At 43.5% G+C, this 22,304-nt stretch overlaps 1 protein-coding gene across 1 annotated transcript in view; it reads right to left on the bottom strand.

Moving 5' to 3' along the window:
* Nucleotides 1-22,304, bottom strand: part of LOC120624000 (fat-like cadherin-related tumor suppressor homolog) — a 55,057-nt gene that overhangs the window by 2,434 nt on the left and 30,319 nt on the right. Inside the window, exons 20-25 of the mRNA XM_039890302.1 lie at nt 21,725-22,255; nt 20,200-20,369; nt 12,959-13,180; nt 10,496-12,892; nt 2,834-3,431; nt 2,311-2,769 (exon numbers count right to left, since the gene is read on the bottom strand). Coding sequence (XP_039746236.1) covers nt 2,311-2,769; nt 2,834-3,431; nt 10,496-12,892; nt 12,959-13,180; nt 20,200-20,369; nt 21,725-22,255 — 4,377 coding nt within the window. The remainder of the gene's footprint in view (nt 1-2,310; nt 2,770-2,833; nt 3,432-10,495; nt 12,893-12,958; nt 13,181-20,199; nt 20,370-21,724; nt 22,256-22,304) is intronic.

The following is a 22,304-nucleotide window of genomic DNA, read 5'->3' as shown; positions in this document are numbered from 1 at the left end:
GACCTACTCCAACCAAGCTTGCGACTCAGGCGAGGGCATATGTAACTTATTCTCAACATGTTTTCATTCAACTTTCTTGAGTAATGATTCTGGCTCCGTTGATTCTATAGCTGATGTCAACTCACCTGTTGAACAATCATTTAACACAAATGATATAGACAGCATTGAAGTGACTCAAGACCCGGAATATAAACTACTAAAGTCACTAAATCTAAATAAATCTGCGGGTCCGGACTCTTTGCCTCTTATCTTTCTTGTCAACTGTGCAAAATCCCTTTCGTACCCTGTAACCATGCTCCAAAAATCTGACGATGGTACTGTTCCTATTATTTGGAAGGCAGCCTTCATAACATCTATCCACAAGAAAGCCGCCAAAAATGTAGTGGGGAACTAACGATCTATCTCCAAGCTCTGCGTGCTAGCTAAAGTACAGGAACGTATAGTGTTTGATCAATTATACTCTATTGTTAAGTCTCGTTTCGGTCAATTACAACACGGTTTTGTTAAGGGAAGGTCTACAGTATCTAACCTGGTCCTATTTACGGACTTCATATCTGATAAAATGGATAATCAAGACCAGATGGATACTGTATACACTGATTGCAGCAAAGCTTTCGATCGGATTGATCACAGCATATTATTACTCAAATTATCAAAAGCTGGAATAAGGGGAGATTTGTATCGTTAGTTCTCATCTTATGTTAAAAAAATATCACAGGCAGTAGTACTAAACGGTTTCACTTCATCTTTGCGGAATATACCTTCAGGTGTTCCGCAAGGCTCACTGCTTGGGCCTTTACTATTTAACATTTTTATACATGATATTGACCATTGTTTTCAAATACGAAATTTTTACTATTTGCTGACGATATGAGAATCTTTAGAGTAGTTAACAATCCCACTGATGAGATGCTTCTTCAGGACGACCTAGATAGATTAGATAATTACTGTATCATCAACAGATTAGATCTAAATGTTTCCAATGCTTTGCAATTTCATTTACTCGTAAAACGCAATATATTCAAATCCACTTACAAAATAAAAAATCAAAATCTTAACCGGGTGTCTGAAATACGAGATCTAGGAGTCTTGCTTGACACTAAACTACTCTACGATAAACACGTAGACCAAATTGTCAGTAAAGCTTCTAGAATGCTCGGATACCTGTCTCGATCATCTAAAGATTTTACCAAATTAAAAACAATCAAAATACTTTATTGTGCCTTGGTAAGGAGTAATCTTGAATACGCATCTCAAATATGGAATCCCCATTATGAGGTGTACATTCAACGTATTGAAAGAATCCAGAAAAAGTTTATACGGTTTCTTAAGTTTAGATTTAAACTCAATTCTAGTTTGAGCTATGAAGCTATATGTGCTCAATTGCACTTATTACCACTTGCCCTAAGAAGAAACATAAATGATATTACCCTTTTAATCAATATTGCTAACAATAAAGTAGACTGTACACCGCTCCTTGATAAGCTGTTCTTCAAAGTCCTCGCGAATAACCATCCTCGGTCCGCTCGATCCCATTCAAATTTGTGGACACCTTTTTCGCACATGAAATTCCGGAGTAATTCTAATCTAGCGTATCATTCAACAAACTAAGTAATAACAATGAATTTTAAGTACTCTCACAATATTATAAGTAGCTATTCAGTGTTGGTCATTCCTATTTTTAGACTTACACTATCCATAAATCTTTTAACTTTGTACTATACTTTCCGTGTGAGCATTTTCCTTTCTTACTATGTAAATTATATCTGTGAAAACTTGTAATTGGCTATACTTGATTACTTTACATTCATTTTTAGTAGTTGTAAGTTTTCCTGTACAATAAAATAATGTAATTGATTTTATTCTTTTCGCTGGGCCGTACGTCTTTGTCGGTAGGGTGGTAACTAGCCGCGGCCGACCCGACCGAGTCAGAGAAAATTCAGAAATTATAAATTCCCAAATTGCCCCTGCAGGGAATCGAACCTCACCGTTGGGCGGGAGATCGACAATAATCACAAAAGTGTAAAAATTAGAACAAGTACGTTTTTCTTCAAACAAGTGTGTATATGAGTTTATCTTGGGCCCATTATTGTTCTTAATTTAATTAAATGGCATGCCAAATATATAGTGTGTTATGTTTTTTTAATTTGTTTCGTATTTTTTTAAGCATAATCGTGGCGGTCTCCACATAAAAAAAAATCAACTCAAAAAAGTATTTATATGTAGAAGATTCGATCGTAACAGTCCACGCGGTAGCCCCGCCCCCGGGGTTCGGGTCGGTGGAACATCGGATGCCGCGCGAGTACGCACCGTTGTAGATCTTGTTGTCGGCGAAGGTGTGCAGGTGCATCTGCTCCGACCACGGCTTGCGCTCGGCGGGCTCCACGTGCAGGTTGAGGTTGCGCAGGTAGTCGGGCGGGATGCCCTCCAGCTCGTCGCCGGCCGAGCCGTACGAGCGCAGCGTGTCGATGTTGTTGAGCGGCGGCTCGGCGGCGCACGACGCGGGCCGGCCGCGCCGCACGGCCTCCAGGTTGGACAGCTTGCTGCGCGGCGGCAGCTTGTCCGCGGCGGGCGGCGCGCGCGCCCGGCGCCGCAGCGCCGCCGGCAGCAGCGCCAGCAGCAGCAGCAGCAGCAGCGCGCCCGCCGCCGCGCCCAGCGGCCAGCGCGCCGCCAGCGCCCAGCGCCACAGCTCGCGCAGCGCGCGCCCGCCGCCCGCCGCGTCGCCCGCCACCACGGCGTCCGAGTGCAGCGGGTTGCCGCAGTGCATGCCTGCAACGGTGCGTGCTGTAGCGGGCGCGGGCGCCGGGGGCGGGGGAGGGGAGGGCGGCCTCACCGGTCTTGTCGGGCGGGCACAGGCAGCGGAAGGAGCCCGGCTCGTTGAGGCACGTGGCGCCGTTGAGGCAGGGCTCGCCCGCGCACTCGTCCACGTCGTACTGGCAGCTCGGGCCGTAGTAGCCGCGGCAGCGACACGACGGGCCCCACTCGCCCTCCTCGCACTCGCCGCCGTGCGCGCACGCGCCGGGCGCGCACCAGCGGCCGCGCTCGCAGCGCGCGCCCTCCAGCCCGGCGGCGCAGGCGCAGCGGAACGCGCCCTCGCCCTCGGCCGCGCAGAAGCCGCCGTGCAGGCACGGCTGCGAGGCGCACGGGTCGGAGTCCAGCTCGCAGCGCCGGCCCAGGAAGCGCGCGTGGCACGCGCACTCGAAGGCGTCGGCGGCCAGGTCGGGGCGCGCGCGGCACGTGCCGCCGTGCCGGCAGGGCTGCGCGGAGCACGCGTCGGGCTCGGGCAGCGGCGCGCACTCGTCGGCCACGAGCGCGTTGACGCTGCGCACGAGCTGCGCGCGCCCGTCGGCCGACGTGCCGCCCTCTTCCAGCGGCAGACGCACGCCGCCCAGCGTGACGTCCGCGATGCAGCCGTCGAAGCCGTCCGTCACCTGCGCGACGCCGGGCGGAGGTACAGAACACACTTTCATGAAATGAAAACCTTTCTGCGGAGGTCATATTCGCGGCCGTTGATGGGTTGCGGGAATTTTACGTAGAAGGATTTCGGAACTGAATGTATCGGAATATCGTTAACGGTAAGACATACACGAAATAGATAACACGACAACATGTAGATGCTCAAAAGTAACCAATCAAACATTCTACATTCCAAGTATGACATCGTTCGACCTGTCGATAGCGAGAAATCCCGCTATGTGGAAGGCTCTTTTCAAGGCAATCGGTCAATGAAACGTTGTTTACTCTTTATCACTGTATACTATAATACTACGGCTAAAGTACCTATGTTAATATGTAGATTAAAAGTAGCCCCAAAATGGACTCCTGAAGAATATCACAAATAGTATCTTCTGGCTTATTTTGAAACATATAATTCCAGTGCCGGTCCAGTGAGACCTTCATAACTTTATAAATATAGCTAGAGATACCGAATCAAAAGCCTTTTTCAAATCAATAAAAATGGCTCAAACTAGATTATTATATATTGACCTAAGGCATTAAGTCATCCGGATGATCACTATGTTTCGCGATGGATCTTGACTTTTCTACTACTTTGACCAGATGAATTTTCAATGATTTGACAGCGGATTCCCAAAGACCACCAAAATGGGGGGCTCTAGGCGGAATAAAGTGCCAAGTTTAAGACTTTATGTCTTTTATGCATACCCTTTGTGTTCTATCACTAAGATACGAGGCAATAAAATTAAGTGCAACATTTTTGATGCCGTAGTGGCCTAGTTTAAGTAATCAGGTTTTATGCTTTTAGTGAACCTACTAGAATCACAGCAACCTCAGCATCATGTTTAGATAATGTTTTTCTCAACTGTGATATCTTAGATAAATCGATAATAACCAATTTAAGATCAGATCATTGTGGCCAACAAATTACTGTTTTGAATAATATAAACAAAGATGAACATATCGTCAAGTGTAGGTCGATAACTAAGAGCAAATTCACACGATTTAAAGGTGAAATATCATCCAAAATTCCTGCCCTTGTCTTTAAGAACGGTCATCCTGACAGCCTTTATGGTACGCTCTTTAATATTATAGAAAATGAATTTAACAAAATATTCAATTTCAAACAAATAGATTTCAATAAAAAAATAAAGTTTAGCGATTGGGCAACTATAAGCATATACAAAAGTAGAGATAATTTGTATGAGCTCTATAGTGAAAAACAATATAACCATACTCCAGCTTTCCTTCAACACGTAAAAAAGTACTCCAAAACGTTTTAGAACGTTTGCTTTCATGCTAAGTCGCTATACTTTAAGGATCAAATAATAAAATCGGATAACAAAGTACAAAAAAACCTGGAAAATTGTTAATAAAGAAACTGGGAAAGCTAAATCTCGCGACGTAAACTTTGAATTAATTATTAATGATAATAAAGTTACCGCCGACAGTGAGGTTGCAAGTACCTTTGAAAACTTTTTTCAGAGTGTTCCTATTTTGTTAACTGATTCACTTAATTCTTCACCTACTGCAGCTCAGAGTTTATTGAGGAACAACGTAAATGAGTGCGACGTTTCATTTAATTTTAAACATATATCTGCATATGAGATAATAAAGAATTTTAAGTTGTTGAAGCAGAAAAAAACAGGTGATTATATCTAGATATTATCTAGATAATAAGCAATTGAAAGTGGTGGATACACAAAAAGACCTAGGCGTGATCATAAGCAGTGATCTAAAATGGGAAGCGCACATTGTGGCTATTGTCAGTAAGGTCAACTCTATCCTTTACACAATTAGGAAAGCATTTTTTAATATAAATAAGAAAACCTTCATACAGATATATAAGACATATGTAAGACCTTTATTGGAGTATGCTTTCTAGGTCTGGAGTCCCTACTTTGTTAAGGATATAGAAATGCTTGAAAAGGTTCATAGACGAGCCACTAAACTGCCAAGAGAATTGAGAAATCTTTCATATGAGCAAAGGCTTGCAAACCTGGGACTCAGCACCCTCAAAAGTAGGCGAGAAAGAGGCGATCTCATTGAAACTTATAAAATATTAAATAAGTATTACAACATACCGAATTTTGAGGAAATATTTTCAAAAAAGAGTAACCCCAGATTAAGGAGCTATGGTCTCAAACTTGAATATCAGCAGGCATCGTCTAATCCTTCCAAGCACTTTATCAGCAATAGAGTTATACAAATGTGGAATGCCTTGCCTGAAGATGTAGTGACTGCAGAATCACTGAATCAGTTTAAGAATAGACTGGATAAACATCAAAAAGACAAAGAGCGCAAGAAATTATATAGACGCATCAGCGAAAGCTGCTTAGTCTATTATATAATAATAATAATAATGTCTGTAATAGTAATATCTAACATTATAGACGTTATTGCCCCTTACTTAGCCGTACTTTTTAATGAATGTGTGTTTTCACTTATACCTACACCGCGCGCTTTGTGAAGGTAAATTCTATCTCTCTTACGCAATGAACCCGACGAACGTAATAAATCGTTTGACACCGGACAACAAATGTAGCTCAGAGACTGATGTTACTGTAGACAGAAAAGTCTCTTGAATTTGTCTCGGCCCAGTATGAGGACATGTCCATAAAAATAACTACGTTAGAAAAGGAGTGTTCTATTGATCGCGGCAATATACGCATTCTTGAAGAAAAAATTGAGGACCTTACCAGAAACTCAAAAAACTCGTACTTCGAGATCCGTAATGTTCCACGTTGTGATAATGAATCGAAGACTCTTTTATGTGATTACCTACTTCATTTGACTAAGGCGCTTTCAGTAAGCATTAATAGTACGGATATACGCGACGTTTATCGTCTTCAAGCAAACAAAAACCCGAACCCTACAATTATCGTGGAGCTTGCAAACCACTATACAAAGGAGGAAATTCTCAGAGCGACTAGACTATATAACCAGCGGAATCCCAACAGTAAACTTAACTCGTTTCATATCACTGGCAAAACTGAAGATACTTCACGACCGGCTTATATCGCAGAACATTTGACAAGCACTGCAAAAAGGCTTTATTACTTAGGCAGGCAGCACACTAAGTCAAATAAGTACAAATTTTGTTGGACGAACAATGGAAAAGTATTCATGCGCAAAGTAGAGGGCTCCCCGCTTATTCAGATCAAAAGTGAAGAGCAAATTAAGCAACTCGAAACTGCTGATTGACTACTCAAGCTATTATTATTTAACACGGGGACTCCAAATACAATACGCAGCAAAACGGAATCAAATCTCTACCACATTTATTTATTTATTTATTAGGTTCACCAACAGATTATACACTGAAACAAGCTTAGGAACTACAAAATTGAGAAACATAAAGTTGTAGTGTAAACCCAATTACTGGCAAACCGGCATGCGTATCTGAAAAAAAAACAAACACACAAGTGCGGGTTCGCAAGTTTACAATAATATTATTGTTGTAACGAAGGAAACACTGTAAGATGAAGTTAAAAACAGGAAACAAAAACATAACTTAAATTAAAACAAAACAGAAATGTACGAGGCAATTATCTACTAGCTGTTCTAATATATTGTTGCAGAATTGTTTTGTATTGCTGAAGAGAACATGAGTGGATGTCGGCACGAGTAGCTTGGAATAACTTGTTGTGCTCTCGGCAAATCCTAGCCAATATACTGTGAGCGCCTAAATTAGTTCTATACAACTTGCCAACGAACGGTTTGAAATTACCGAGGCGCGCATTTTTACGCGGAACAGTAAATTTAATTTTGGTCAAAATATTTGGACAGTTGATTTTATTATTTAAAATTTTGTAGAGAAATACTTGATCGGATACCCAACGACGACTTTCTAATGAAGTTAATTTAAAGAAGTTTAATCTTTCGCTATATGAGGTTAAAACTAATTGTTTTTTTTGATGAACTGACAACAAGAAAAGAAAACGTTTTTGGATTCTTTCAATCCTTAGAATAGGATCCTTATATAGTGGATTCCAAATGCTGGAGCAATACTCTAAGAGACCTCGAATTAACGCAAAGTAGACCGTTTTGAGAGCCAGACAAGAATTGAATGTTTTACAATTACGCCAAACAAACCCCAGTAATTTGTAGCATTTACTGATTAATTGATTTATGTGTGTATTGAATGACAATTTTTTATCCAAAATAACACCTAGGTCTCTAACAGTATACACCTCGTCAAGCAACAGATTATTAAGATAATAAGAAGTTTGAAGAGGCATGCGTTTTTTTGTAAATTTAAAATGTTGGCATTTTTTAATATTAAGAGGCAATTTATTTTTAGCAGACCAGTTCGATATGCTATTTAAGTCATTTTGAAGAGAATCAGAGGCTAGAGGAGTTTTTATAGCTTTAAAAATTTTCAAATCATCAACAAACAAGGTGAAATTGGAAGATTTAATGTTATCGCACACATCGTTAATATACACTAAAAACAACATAACAAAACTTTCTCCAGTTTTTATCAATGAATGAACAATTACATACATTATGAAATGAAATTGTTATTGTCCGAAGGGGGCGATGTAAAGAACTCTTTTCTCGAGTTCATATATCGAACCTTTTCTGAAAGTCACCAATGTTTTTACAGTGATAAGTGACATAAAGAAAAGGATGTTTAAGAAGAAATTATTTTGATTTTAAAGACCTGAAGTAAGGGCTTTAAATGTTGTTTCTTGTATTTTCACAGAAACGCAATATCGTCTTTATTTCAACTACACATTGAAGGGAGTACTATAAACATTATTATAAATATATAACAAGATCAATAAAAAATTAAATATCTATCCTATGACTAAATACCTAGTTAAAACAAAAATTACTGCATGGCTACTGCAAATGAGCTATGATCAAACGGAAGAGTTCATTCTATCAAATATATGACATCCCTAGCCATCCTGTAGTACGTACGAGTATCTATAATATAAACGCACACACACACACACATACACACACACACACACACACACACACTAAATCTAACGGAACATTTGTATAATTACTGTACTATAACTCGGAGGTGGGCGGTGGTACATGCAGCACAGTTTTTACTATTGCAGTGCCACCCTTGCTAGTATTTTAAGTGCCATTGTAACTGTTCCAAATAAAGATTTATTATTATTATTATTATTATTTTACCAAATGTAAAGAAAGTTAATAAAAATATAATAATAAATGGAGAATCACTAAAAATTGAAGATTCCACAGTTTTTCTGGGCATGACCTTAGATTGTAAGCTTCAGTGGGGTACCCATATAGATACACTAGCAGGTAAACTAAGCTCGGCTGCCTACGCCGTCAGGAAAATTAGACAGATTACTGACGTAGAAACAGCAAGACTTGTTTACTTTGCGTACTTTCACAGTGTGATGTCTTACGGGATCTTATTATGGGGCAAAGCTGCTGATATTGAAACTATACATCTTGCAGAAAAGAGCTGTACGGTCAATATATAAACTTAAATCACGTGAATCCCTCCGTGAAAAATTTAAAGAAATAAGTATCCTTACGGTAGCCGCACAATATATTTATAACAATATAGTATTTGTAAGACAACATATTAGTCTTTATAAACAAAAAGTGGATATAAACAGTCGACTTACAAGAAATGGTCATAAATTAGTGACATCTGCATATCGTCTGCGAAAGGTGCAGAAGTCATTTGTGGGACTGAGTATACGCTTTTATAATATGATTCCTAAGGTAATTTTAGACCTACCAATGCATAAGTTTAAAGAATGTGTTAAAACACATTTATTACAGCGAGGTTATTATACAATTGATGAATTTCTTAATGACAAGGTTGCTTGGAAGCATCCGGCTCCGCTTTCATCTCTCACAAGATAGAAAAATGAATTTTGAAATGTAAAATGTAAATTGTTAATGTTGGAAAAGAGCAACTGCTGAGTTTCTTGCCGGCTTTTTCGATCGTCACATCTTCGGCATCGTCACTCTGCTGCCTTATAGCAAAATTGTGAAAAACCTAGGACAGCATTTTATCTTGGAGGACGCAAGTAGCCCATGTAAGCCAGAAAATTTTTAGTGCCTTTGGGTCCTTAAAAAGATGGCAAAATCTCTTGCCTATCAAGACTAAGATTTTATTAGCCAATACCCTTCTTTTTACTATTTTAGATTATGCCGATGCCTGTTATTTAGACTTGACTGAGGACCTTCTGGATAAGCTGGAGCGACTACAAAACTTATGCATAAGATTCATATTTGGTCTCAGGAAAAAGTATAATAAGAGTATCGCAAAAAATTGAAGTGGCTTCCTATTAGGCATCGGAGTAATCTGCATGTCCTTTCAATCCTGTATTCTACTCTTTTTCATCCTTGGACACCACTCTACATTAAACAACGCTTTAATTTCTTTGGCCCGCGTCCGTCCGTCAAGGATCTCAGCGTTCTGTTAGGGAGAATATTCTGCAAATGATGAAATGTAAGTCCCACAGTTACTCGGAATCCTTCACAATAATAGCTGCAACGCTGTGGAATGCACTCCCTGACGATATTCGTCGCTCTAAATCCCTAACTATTTTATTTCCCGGCAAAAGCCGTGTTAGACATCACTATTTGTCATTATAATTTTGTTGTTCATATATGTGTACTTATATATCTATAGTAAATTTATAAAAATATTTATTATTGTATATATGTATATAAATATATATATCTTATTTTATTTATCTCTTTTGATAATTTATTATATTAGTTATTAGTAGTATGTACTTAAGTGTGTAAATTTATATTTTGTTTCTTTTAATTGCGATTTCCCGTCAAGGTTACCTGGCAGAGATCACTTTCAGTGATAAGGTCGCATTTTGCTTCTAATTTTTTTTAAGTATATTTGTAATTTCTCCTTTACCACGTAATAAAGATGTTTAAATAAAATTGTTTTCGCTCATACAGCTCGAAGAGCCTATCCCCACTTTCGTATTCGGCTACTGTAGCCGAATCACTAAGTTTAATTTTAAAATTGGTTGTAATATTGCTTCTTTTTATTTATTTTTATGTGTCGCACCTGCTCCGGCGCCAGCGCGTGCGCGTGCCGCTCCAGCGCCGCGCCCAGCAGCACGCGGCCGGCGCGCGCGTCCAGCACCGCGGCCGGCGGCGGCGCGCGCGCCTGCGCCGCGTGCCGGTCCACCACCAGCCGCGCGCCCGCGCCGCGCCGCTCCAGCCGCACGGCGTGCCACTCGCCGTCCGCCACCGCGCCGCCCGCGCGCAGCCGCGCCTCGCCCGCGCCCAGCTGCATGCGGAACTGCACGCGCCCGTCCGCCAGCTCCAGCGTGGCGTGCTCGGCGCGCCCCGCCGCGCGCAGCAGCGTGCCGCGCGCCGCGCGCGTGCGGAACCGCAGCGCCACCAGCAGCTCGTCCTCCGGCACGCGCGCGCCCGCCAGCGCGCCGCGCGCCAGCCGGAAGGCCAGGTAGCCGTCGCCCGCCAGCCGCAGCACGCCGCCGCACGCCTCGCACGCCGCCGCGCGCTCGCAGCGCTCGCCGCCGAAGCCGGGCTCGCACGCGCACGAGCCGCGCGCGTGCGGCTGCGGCGCCACCAGCGCGAAGGCGGCGCCGCCCACGGAGCGCGCCTCGCCGCGCAGCTCCACGCGCTCGGCGCACGCGCCGTGCTCGCAGCCGCCGCACGGCGCGCGCGGCAGCTCGTCCAGCACGAGGCGCGCCAGCTCCTCGAGCCGCTCGAGCTGCGCGTGCAGGCGGCGGCGCAGCGCGGCGGCGGGCAGCCAGGCGCCGCCCGCGCGCACGGCCACGCCCACGTCCAGCAGCGCGCGCGCGCCCGCCGCCACGCCCAGCAGCAGCACGTCGCCCGGCGCCGCGCCCGCCGCCTCGCGCACGGCGCGCAGGAAGCCCAGGCGGTGGCCCAGCACGAAGTCGCGGTCCGTGACCTGGCGGAAGCGCACCAGCACGGCCTGCGCCAGCGCCTCGTCGGACACCAGCACCACGGTCACGCGCACGGCGGCGCAGGTCACGAACTTGCCGTCGCCGACCGTGACGTTGAGGCGGTACGCGCCCACGTCGAGCCGCGGCACGGCGCGCAGCGTGCCGTCGGCGGGGTCGATCTCGAACAGGTCGGTGGGCGCCGGCGCGCCGTCGACGGGCGCCAGCGCGAAGGTCAGCCGGTCGTAGGCGTCGCGGTCCGAGGCCTCCACGCGGCCCAGCACGCCGCCCGGGAACTCGTCGCGGTACGAGTTGACGAGCACCTCGAGCGGCGTGGCCACGGGCGGGTACTGCGACTGTTGCACCACGCGCACGTGCACCCAGGCGTCGGAGAACAGCGGCGGCGTGCCGTTGTCGAACACGCGCAGGTGCAGCGCGTAGCGTTCGCGCACGCGGTGGCTGAAGCGCGTCGCCGTGCGCAGCGAGCCGTCCTGCTCCAGGCGGAAGGCGCCCATCTCGTTGCCGCTCTGGAAGTCGAAGGTGTACGGCGCCGCGTTGGGCGGCGCGTCGGCGTCGGACACTTCGAGCTTCAGCACGGTGTGGCCCAGCGGCTTGTCCTCCTGCACGACGACGCTGTAGTTGGAGAGCGCGAACAGCGGCGGGTTGTCGTTGGCGTCCAGCACCTCGACGTTGAGCAGCGCGGTCGCCTCCAGCGCGGGTACGCCGCGGTCGCGCGCGCGCAGCTCCAGCACGTAGGCGGGCCGGCTCTCGCGGTCCAACGGTGCGGCCAGCGATACGTAGCCCGTGTCGGCGTCGATTACGAAGCGGCCGTCGCGGTCGCCGCGGGCGATGGCGTAGGAGACGCGGCCGTTAGCGCCGTCGTCGGCGTCGTTCGCGAGCACCTGCACGACGCGGTAGCCCACGAGGGCGTCCTCGCGCACGCGCGCGCCGTACGACGCCTGCGAGAAGACGGGCGCGTTGTCGTTGGCGTCGGTGACGGTTATGTTGACGCTGGTCGTGTCGCTGAGCGGCGGGGTGCCGCCGTCCAGCGCCTGCACGGTGAGCAGGTAGGCGCGTCGCCGCTCATAGTCCAGCGGGCGCGCCACGCGGAGCACGCCCGAGGCGGGGTGCACTGCGAAGTCGTCGCGGTCGGCGCCGCCCACCAGCGCGTAGGCCACGGCGGCGTTGGCGCCCGCGTCGCGCGACGTGGCGTGCACGCGTAACAGCTCGGCGCCCGGCGCGGCCAGCTCGGGCACGGCGGCGCGGTACAGGCGCAGCTCGAACTCGGGCGGGTTGTCGTTGACGTCGGCCACGGCGAGGCGCAGCGTGGCCGTGGCGCTGCGCGCGGGCCGGCCGGCGTCCGAGGCGCGCAGCACGAGGCGGTGCTCGGCCAGCGTCTCGCGGTCCAGCGCCCCGCGCAGCGTGACGATGCCGCTGTCGGGCGCCAGCGCGAAGGTGCGCGCGGCGCTCTCGTCCACGAAGGAGTAGCGCACGGAGCGGTTCTCGCCCAGGTCGTCGTCGGTGGCGTGCACCTGCGGGCGGGCGCGTATTGCAATGCCGACAGGTACGGGGCGGGCGAGAGGCCTGGGGCCACTCACCTTGGCCACCAGCGTGCCCGGCTCCGCGTCCTCGGGCAGCGTGGCGCTGTAGAGCGGCGCGGAGAAGCGCGGCGCGTTGTCGTTGACGTCGTCCAGCGCGAGCAGCAGCTCGGACGAGCACGCCCAGTCGGCGCGGTCGCGGTCCTGCGCGTGCGCGCGGAGGCGGTAGGAGGCCACGCGCTCGCGGTCCAGCGGCGCCGCCACGCGCACCTCGCCCGTCTCCTGCGCACACGACCTCTCGTTACCTCTCCTGATACTTTATCCGTTGAGAAAACCCACAGCTAACACAGATAAGTTAGTTGAGTAGCCATGCCAACTAAAAGTTTTCACAAATAGGACTTAAATAAAAACAGACATAGGAATAAAAGTATTTCAGTGTCTGGATGTTTATCTGTATCTTATTCATATAAACAAGCTACGCTTACTTTGGGGCAATATGGCGATATGTATTATTGTAATATATTTATTATTATCCAACGTGTTACAGAATTACGAAATAATATTAAAGGAGCAAAAATATATTTGATAAGTAGTCTACAAGTTAAAAATGGTACAAAATAGAGATACTGCTCCTAAAATTATGTGCGATAGATAGCTCATGGGATCCGGAATGACGCCTAGAAAAATGTGTCAAAAGCGCGTATTGGCACATAAAAAATTGCAAAAGTTATAAACAATTGAAGATGGAAAAAAATGGCATTTCGTTTTTTGCCAATATTTCATAAACTATTTTAGAAATTTAAAAAAAGATTCCGAAAGAACTACTCGCGCAACTCTATCTCCATTATTTGTAATTTTAATTTAACGCTAAAAATAGGTCGGCAAAATAAATAAATATATAAATAGCGCACGGAGCGGTTCTCGCCCAGGTCGTCGTCGGTGGCGTGCACCTGCGGGCGGGCGCGTATTGCAATGCCGACAGGTACGGGGCGGGCGAGAGGCCTGGGGCCACTCACCTTGGCCACCAGCGTGCCCGGTTAAAAATGGTACAAAATAGAGATACTGCTCCTAAAATTATGTGCGATAGATAGCTCATGGGATCCGGAATGACGCCTAGAAAAATGTGTCAAAAGCGCGTATTGGCACATAAAAAATTGCAAAAGTTATAAACAATTGAAGATGGAAAAAAATGGCATTTCGTTTTTTGCCAATATTTCATAAACTATTTAAGAAATTTAAAAAAAGATTCCGAAAGAACTACTCGCGCAACTCTATCTCCATTATTTGTAATTTTAATTTAACGCTAAAAATAGGTCGGCACGCGATATTTTTAGATTGCAAGCAATTTATTCCCGTTGGAGATTTACTTAAAGTAAATTATTCAACAAGTTAAACAATTGTTAACAAAATTTTCTCGAACTTGAAATTAAGCTAAATTTTGTTATATTTTTATGGACATTAATTAAATTTTCAAATATGTATTAAAGTACGTCGTTAACTTCTTTATTATTTTAACTTCTTTAAATTTATCAATTAATGACTCTCTTGGGCCCATTTTATATATCGCACGAACAGCCCTTTTCTGCAGGACGAAAATATAATCTACATCAGCAGAATTACCCCATAATAAAATGCCGTAGGACATAATGCTGTGAAAATAACTAAAATACACTAGTCTAGCAGTTTCTATATATGTCATGTGAAGAATCTTTTTAACCGCGTATGCTGCAGAACTAAGTCAGTTCGCTAAATTATTTATATGTGGGCCCCATTGAAGTTTAGCATCTAACGTTATACCTAGAAATATTGTCGTATCCACCAGATCCAATTCCTCTTTATTAAGTTCTACAATGGTTTTTACTTGTTGAACATTAGGTAACGTGAATTTAATACACTTGGTTTTTTTTCCGTTCAGAGCTAAATTATTGACCTCAAACCATTGTACTACTTTAGCGAGACGTTTGTTTACATCGGCCAGATTTGTATCACGGCGTTTAATTTTAAACATCAGTCATGTGTCATCCGCAAACAATACTATCCCGTGATTGTCGTAGCAAGGTAAGGAAGGTCATTCATGTAAATGAGCAACAGAAAAGGTCCTAATACAGACGCCTGAGGGACACCTATTTTCACAAATGACCCATTAGACCGCTTTCCATTAACGTCAACTTTTTTTATTCTCGTTTTTTTTTTTTTTTTTTTTTTTTTTTTTTTATTTATTAGGTTCACCAACAGATTATACACTGAAACAAGCTTAGGGACTACAAAATTAAGAAATATAAAGTTGTAGTGTAAACCCAATTACTGGCAAACCGGCATGCGTATCTGAAGAAACAAACACACAAGTGCGGGTTCGCAAGTTTACAATAATATTATTGTTGTAACGAAGGAAACACTGTAAGATGAAGTTAAAAAAACAGGAAACAAAAACATAACTTAAATTAAAACAAAACAGAAATGTACGAGGCAATTATCTACTAGCTGTACTAATATGTAGTTGCAGAATTGTTTTGTATTGCTGAAGAGAACATGATTGGATGTCGGCACGAGTAGCTTGGAATAGCTTGTTGTGCTCTCGGCAAATCCTAGCCAGGATACTGTGAGCGCCCAAATTAGTTCTATACAACTTGCCAACGAACGGTTTGAAGTTACCGAGGCGCGCATTTTTACGCGGAACAGTAAATTTAATTTTGGTCAAAATATTTGGACAGTTGATTTTATTATTTAAAATTTTGTAGAGAAATACTTGATCGGATACCCAACGACGACTTTCTAATGAAGTTAATTTAAAGAAGTTTAATCTTTCGCTATATGAGGTTAAAACGAATTGTTTTTTTTGATGAACTGACAACAAGAACAGAAAACGTTTTTGGATTCTTTCAATCCTTAGAATAGGATCCTTATATAGTGGATTCCAAATGCTGGAGCAATACTCTAAGAGACCCCGAATTAATGCAAAGTAGACGGTTTTGAGAGCCAGACAAGAATTGAATGTTTTACAATTTCGCCAAACAAACCCCAGTAATTTGTAGCATTTACTGATTAATTGATTTATGTGTGTATTGAATGACAATTTTTTATCCAAAATAACACCTAGGTCTCTAACAGTATACACCTCGTCAAGCAACAGATTATTAAGATAATAAGAAGTTTGAAGAGGCATGCGTTTTTTTGTAAATTTAATATGTTGGCATTTTTTAATATTAAGAGGCAATTTATTTTTAACTGACCAGTTTGATATGCTATTTAAGTCATTTTGAAGAGAATCAGAGTCTAAAGGAGTTTTTATAGCTTTAAAAATTTTCAAATCATCAGCAAACAAGGTGAAATTGGAAGATTTAATGTTATTGCACACATCGTTAATATACACTAAAAACAACATAGGGCCAAGGTGGGACCCTTGTGGGACGTTAGATGGAACCCTGAACGGATCTGATTCGTAGCCACAAACTACAACCTTCTGCTGCCTGCACGACAAATAAGATGAGAGCCAAGAGAGCAAAGTTCCCTGAATACCAGCATCATACAATTTGGATATTAAAATCATATGGTCGACCCGATCGAATGCCTTACTTACGTCCATATAAATAGCATCGACTTGATATCCCTTATCAATGTTATCTATTATTTGAGTCGTGTATTCAGTCAAATTTGATACTGTTGACATTTTATTTCGAAAACCATGTTGTTGAGCAATTAGGATGGACTGCAATTGAAACGAAAGATACGGACATATTAAAGATTCGAAGACTTTGCTTACATGAGATAACAGGGAAATTGGTCTATAATTAAGTATATCATCCGCTTGCCCACTTTTAGGAATTGGTACAACATTAGCAAATTTCCATTTGTCTGGAAATATCCCAGTGACAAGAGAGCGATTAAAAATAAGGTAAAGTGGATAAGCCAGAGTTGCGGCGCAATTTTTAATGAAAATGGCTGGTAATTCATCAGGACCTGCTCCTTTATTCTTATCCAATTTCTTCAAGGCTTTTTCTACTGCCTTGAGACCCAAAGATATTGTAAGTAAGGAATTTTTATTTGTGACTGGGCATGAGATTGTTGTGAGGGCAGCACTTGTTCTTGCTCTATCATCAGTATAGACAGGCTGTGTGTAAACGGCCGAAAAATGTTCAGCGAAAGCGCCACAAATCGTTGAAGGAGATGATATTTTTTTGCCGTTAAATGTCATAACATTTGGAATCGTTCCCTGGCATTTCCTTTTTGATTTTAAAAATGACCACAGTATCTTCATGTTATTTTTACAAATATGATCTTCAATGCTTTTTTTGTAATTAGCGTAGCAACGATCTATTAGATTGTGACACAATTTTCTAGCTTCTTGAAAATCAAGTTTGGCCAGCGGGCATTTGTTTTTCTTGTATTTAAGACGGTAAGTCTCCTTCTCCTTTATTAACCTAATTAGGTTAAAAGTATACCAAGAAGGATAACAACTTCGCCTGGCTGCTGTTTTAGGTACGTGTTTAAGTATAAGCCCCTTAACTACGTCATAGAATGTATCTACCATTTGATTAACAGTATCAGTGTCATCAAAAATTGTATCCCAATTTATGCCCCTCAACAGTTCGTTTATAATTATATAGTCAGCTCGGTAAAAATTCAGCTTTTTAATTTTATTTGGACTAAGGAATTGATCTTTGTGAAAATTTACAACAGAAAGCAATGGAGGATGATACGGGTCAATTTTGCTTAGCGAAACATCTGCAGAGCATACTCTAGCTTGTAATGCCCCATTGCATAAAATTAAATCTAAGATTTTATAGTCTTTGTTGACAATGCTGTTATATTGCTTAAAATTATGTAGGTTGATAAAATCTGTGAGAAGATGCCCTAAATTGGAGTTAATATAAGTTGGCTGGGTAAAAGTTATATCTAAGTTTGATTTAGCTTCAGCCCAGTTTATGAAACCGAGATTAAAATCTCCAAGGAGGAGAACATCGCTATTCGTTCTGTATATAGCTTCGCTTATAGATGACAGCATTTGATCGAGCTTACAGAAAATTGGGGGAGGAGGCAGATAAACGGCGCAAATGTGAAATGCATGAGAAGCATTGCCGGTCGAAACCGTGACCCAGAGGTCCTCACATTCACTCTCCCAACAACTATTACGAGAGGAACTAAATTTCTTTAAGACCGCAATTAAAATAGGAAACCATTTAATCTAGAGTTATGCCCCGAATTCCATAGTGGTGTAATTTTCTGACTAATGTGCCTAATGCCTTGGACCATATCAATCAAGGACTTAACAAAGTTAAAGGAAATGTCCCACAAATCATTTGTTTTCTTATTATTTATTAAATTAAAGGCCTTTATACCGTCGGAGCTACTCACATGTCTGAATTCAAAAGTATTTTTAAATTATCCTTAAACAAAGAGAGGGCGGTGTCTGGTGAAGAGTTTAATGATCTTTTTGTGGAGACAGGAATGTCAGTGAAGATATTGATACACTAAAAGTTGTCTCAAAACCTACATATGGTAGTACGGTGTGTAGTTATGGGTGTACGCAACTATTACATTTCAAGGTCAGAGATCACAAAATTTTTTCGGTTTTTTGCGCTTTTTTTCAAATCTCTCATTTCCTTTGGGTTTCTTGCTATTTGTATTTATTATCAATATTAATACAAAATTCTCTACAAATTTTGTTTAAAAAAATTGTTCATACGGTGAACCGTTTTCGAGATAGAGGGCGGAGAGCTTTTATTAACTATTATATTATAAGTAGACCATATGATCTTAATATCCAAATTGTATGATGCCAGCATTCAGGGAACTTGGCTTTTTAGGCTCTCATATTATTTACCGTGCAGAAATCAGAAGGTTGTGATTTGTGGTTACGAATCAGATCCATTCAGGGTTCCATCCAGCGTCCTACAAGGGTGGGACCCTTATGTTATTTTTAGTGCTTATTAACGATGTGTGTAAAATCTTCCAATTTCACGTTATTCGCTGATCATTTTAAGATACTAAAATCTGATTCTCTTCTAAAAGACTTAAATAAAATTTAGGACCGGTCTGCTAAAAAAAATGCCTCTTAATATTAATAAATGTCAATATATTCAATTTACAAAGAAACGCACGCCTTTTCAAACTTCTTATTATCTTAATAACCTGTTGCTTGACGAGGTGGATACTATTAGAGACCTAGGTATTATTTTGGATAGCAAAATGGTCATTCAATACTCACATATACCACTTAATCAGTAAATGCTACAAATTGCTGGGGTGCGTTTGGCGTAATTGCTAAACTCGCAAATCACGTCTGGCTGTCAAAACGGTTTACTTTGCATAATTCAGGTTCACTGAGAGTATGGCTACAGAATTTGAAATCCACCTTATTATTATTCCAAACTTCTCGTGTTGGCATCCACTAATGCTCTCTTCAGAAATACAAAAATTAACGTGTCTTATGAACACGCGTAAGAAGTTATACTTCTTCGGCATAAAAAGATAAAAACCTTTTTAAAATGTTTATATTATGCCCTATTCTATGTTTGTAGAGGAAACGATACTAACAATATAAAGTAGGTATTAAATGGTAATTGAAAGTTGTATTATGAGAACTTTGTACAACTGAATCAATTAAATCACCGGAATGAGTTCGCAGACTTTGACAATTAAAAGAGTACACTGTCAAACTTTTTTTTGAACAACTAACTTCAGGGTATTATTATTTTTGTGACGTTTGCTGATTTCATTCCCATGATTTTTTCCTAACGCCGCTAAAGAAGTATAACTTCAAAAAAATCTGCAGCAATAAATTAATACAGTAATTTGATATTTGCCTCATACATTTGATTCAAATGTAAGCTTCGTATAGCATGCAGCTGTACCAATCTACATAGAGTATTCTAAAACATTTTTAAAAACGTATTTGAACATATTTGAAAACGTTGACATTCTTTATTAAAATCCGTAATCCACAGGTAAGCCTTATGAGTTCTTGCCGTGAAATCTTTTACAATTTTCCCCAAGTTGTCAGTATTAGATTTTGCTTGTTTATATATTATTAAAGTATTAAATCGTACAATGGTTTTGACTTGTTTAAAATTCGTTAACGTGAATTTAATACTCAGATTTTTTGGTTCAGAGCTAAATTATTCGCTTCGTACTACTTTAGCGAGATATTTGTTTACATCGTCAAAATTAATTTTAGGTCGTTTAATTTTTAAGATCAGTGATGTATCATCTGCAAACAATACTATCCCGTGACGGTCCTTCGCAAGGTAAGGAAGGTCATCCGTGTAAATGAGGAACAAACAGGTTCACAGCGCGAGGCCCACCTTGTGGATGGAGAAGTGGTCGGCGTGCTCGCCGCTGAGGAAGTAGCGCAGGCGCGCGTGGTGCGGCTCGTCGGCGTCGCGCGTCAGCAGCGTGAGCAGCGGCTGGCCGCGCGGCGCGTCCTCGCGCAGCCGCACGCGGTAGCGGTGCCGCACGCAGTACGGCGGGTTGTCTGCAAAGGGGAGCCGGTTACACCTGCGCACCGCCTAGCAGGTTCCTGTTATATCTATACTGATATTACAAAGAGGTAAAGTTTGTGAGATTGTGAGATTGACGGGGGGTAATCTCTGGATCTACTGAACGGATTAAGCCACATTATTTGTGAGTACCATAGGCTATACATTACCTGAAAACTGAAATGAACTCTTCGTCTAAAATCTCTAGGTTAGTATGTCGGCGGTAGAGTAATAAAATATTAATTAAAGAAATGTTATCTAGAGCGATCTGTGATCATACTTGTTTAAATTATAATTTAGGATCGTGACCTACATATTGAAGTCTTTAATTTGATATCAAACTCGGAACATTTATCTCAAATCCTTTTCTACATACATTGAGCGTAACTAAAAATACTTTCGGAATTCGAACACCAAGATATTGTTATTTAACGCTCTTTCAAGGAGTCTCCTCGAGTATGGTTCAGTTGCCTGGAATCCTCATCACAATGTTCACTCTATGACTATTGAACGAATTCAGAAGCGTTTCTTGAACAAGGTAAGTTTTGGTGATAAGTTATGTAATATAAATTCTAGCAACTTTTCCAGAGTGCGGCACCATAAGTTATTAACTCTATCGGATCGTAGAAAACTATTGGATCTTTATTATAAAGTCTTTTTAATGATGCCCTAGATGCGTCGGATTTACTTTATAAAGTTTCTGTAAGAATCCCTAGACCGTTCAGTCGTGTAAAAAACTATATCCCTTTTAAAGCTGGTGTCTTGAAAACACATCGAGGGGTCTCAGCACCTATTAATAGGATGTTAACTCTATATAACAGCATTCAGGATAGTCCTCCTAAATTAAAAAAAAAAACTAATGGACCACTTCCTATATATAAACTTAGTTTTTCCCTTTGCTATTTTTTGTATTAGTTTAGTTAGTTTTGATCTTAAGTATATATTGTCAGCATTTTTAATATTATTTTATATATAAAGTAATTTAAGTATCTGTATTTTTGTTTTTTGTAATTTATACTAAAATGTATGTTTTTGTTCGCGGCGCTACATCCGGCTAGTTCATGTCACAGCTTGTTGGATCTTACAGCTAATCCTCTCATGTCTGTCTTCTTAATCGTTTTTTCTATTTCTAACTAACAATCTAGTTTCTTATTCGCAAGTGGTGGCAGTCTCTAAGTGGGTCTACAATATTACATTTATATGTGTTTTTCCCGTTGATTGTCCATTAAAAAAAAAAAAAAAATTGTACTCTTGGATGGTACATGTTGAGATGTTTTATTCGATATTATCATTTGTGGCATTGCGTATTTTGGCCAGCCCCGCCGTATCGTACGTGGCGCGGCGCACGTACCGTTGGCGTCCTCCACCGCCACGTGCACGGTGGTGTAGGCCGTGAACTTGCCGTCCGTGGCCGCCACCGACAGCGAGTAAGCGGGCTCGGTCTCGCGGTCCAGCGCGCGCGCCACGTACAGCTCGCCGGGTGCGCGCACGCCGAAGCGCGCGCGCGCGTCGCCGGCCGCCACGAAGTAGCTGAGCGGCGCGCCCGCCGCGTCCGCGTCGGCCACGGCCAGCCGCAGCAGCACCGTGCCCGGCGCCGCGTCCTCGCGCACGGCGGCCGCGTGCGTGCTCTGCGCGAAGCGCGGCGCGCAGTCGTTGTAGTCCAGCACGCGCACCACGAGCGAGCCGCGCGAGGCCAGCGCCGGCGCGCCCGCGTCGCGCGCCTCCAGCGCCACGCGGTACTCGGCGCGCGCCTCGCGGTCCAGCGGCGCCGTGGTGGTCACCCAGCCGCTGTGCGCGTCCACGGCGAAGGGCAGCGGCGCGTCGGCCAGCAGCGCGAAGCGCACCTCGCCGTTGGAGCCCGCGTCCGGGTCGTCCGCCATCACTGCGCAGAGAGGGCGGTGAGGCGCGAGCCGGCGCGGCGGCGCGGCGGC

Source organism: Pararge aegeria, chromosome 5 (assembly GCF_905163445.1).
Source record: "Pararge aegeria chromosome 5, ilParAegt1.1, whole genome shotgun sequence".
In the NCBI taxonomy this organism is placed as follows: Eukaryota; Metazoa; Arthropoda; class Insecta; order Lepidoptera; family Nymphalidae; genus Pararge; species Pararge aegeria.
Note: the sequence above shows the minus strand (reverse complement) of the source record. Positions and strands in the feature narration are given on the sequence as shown.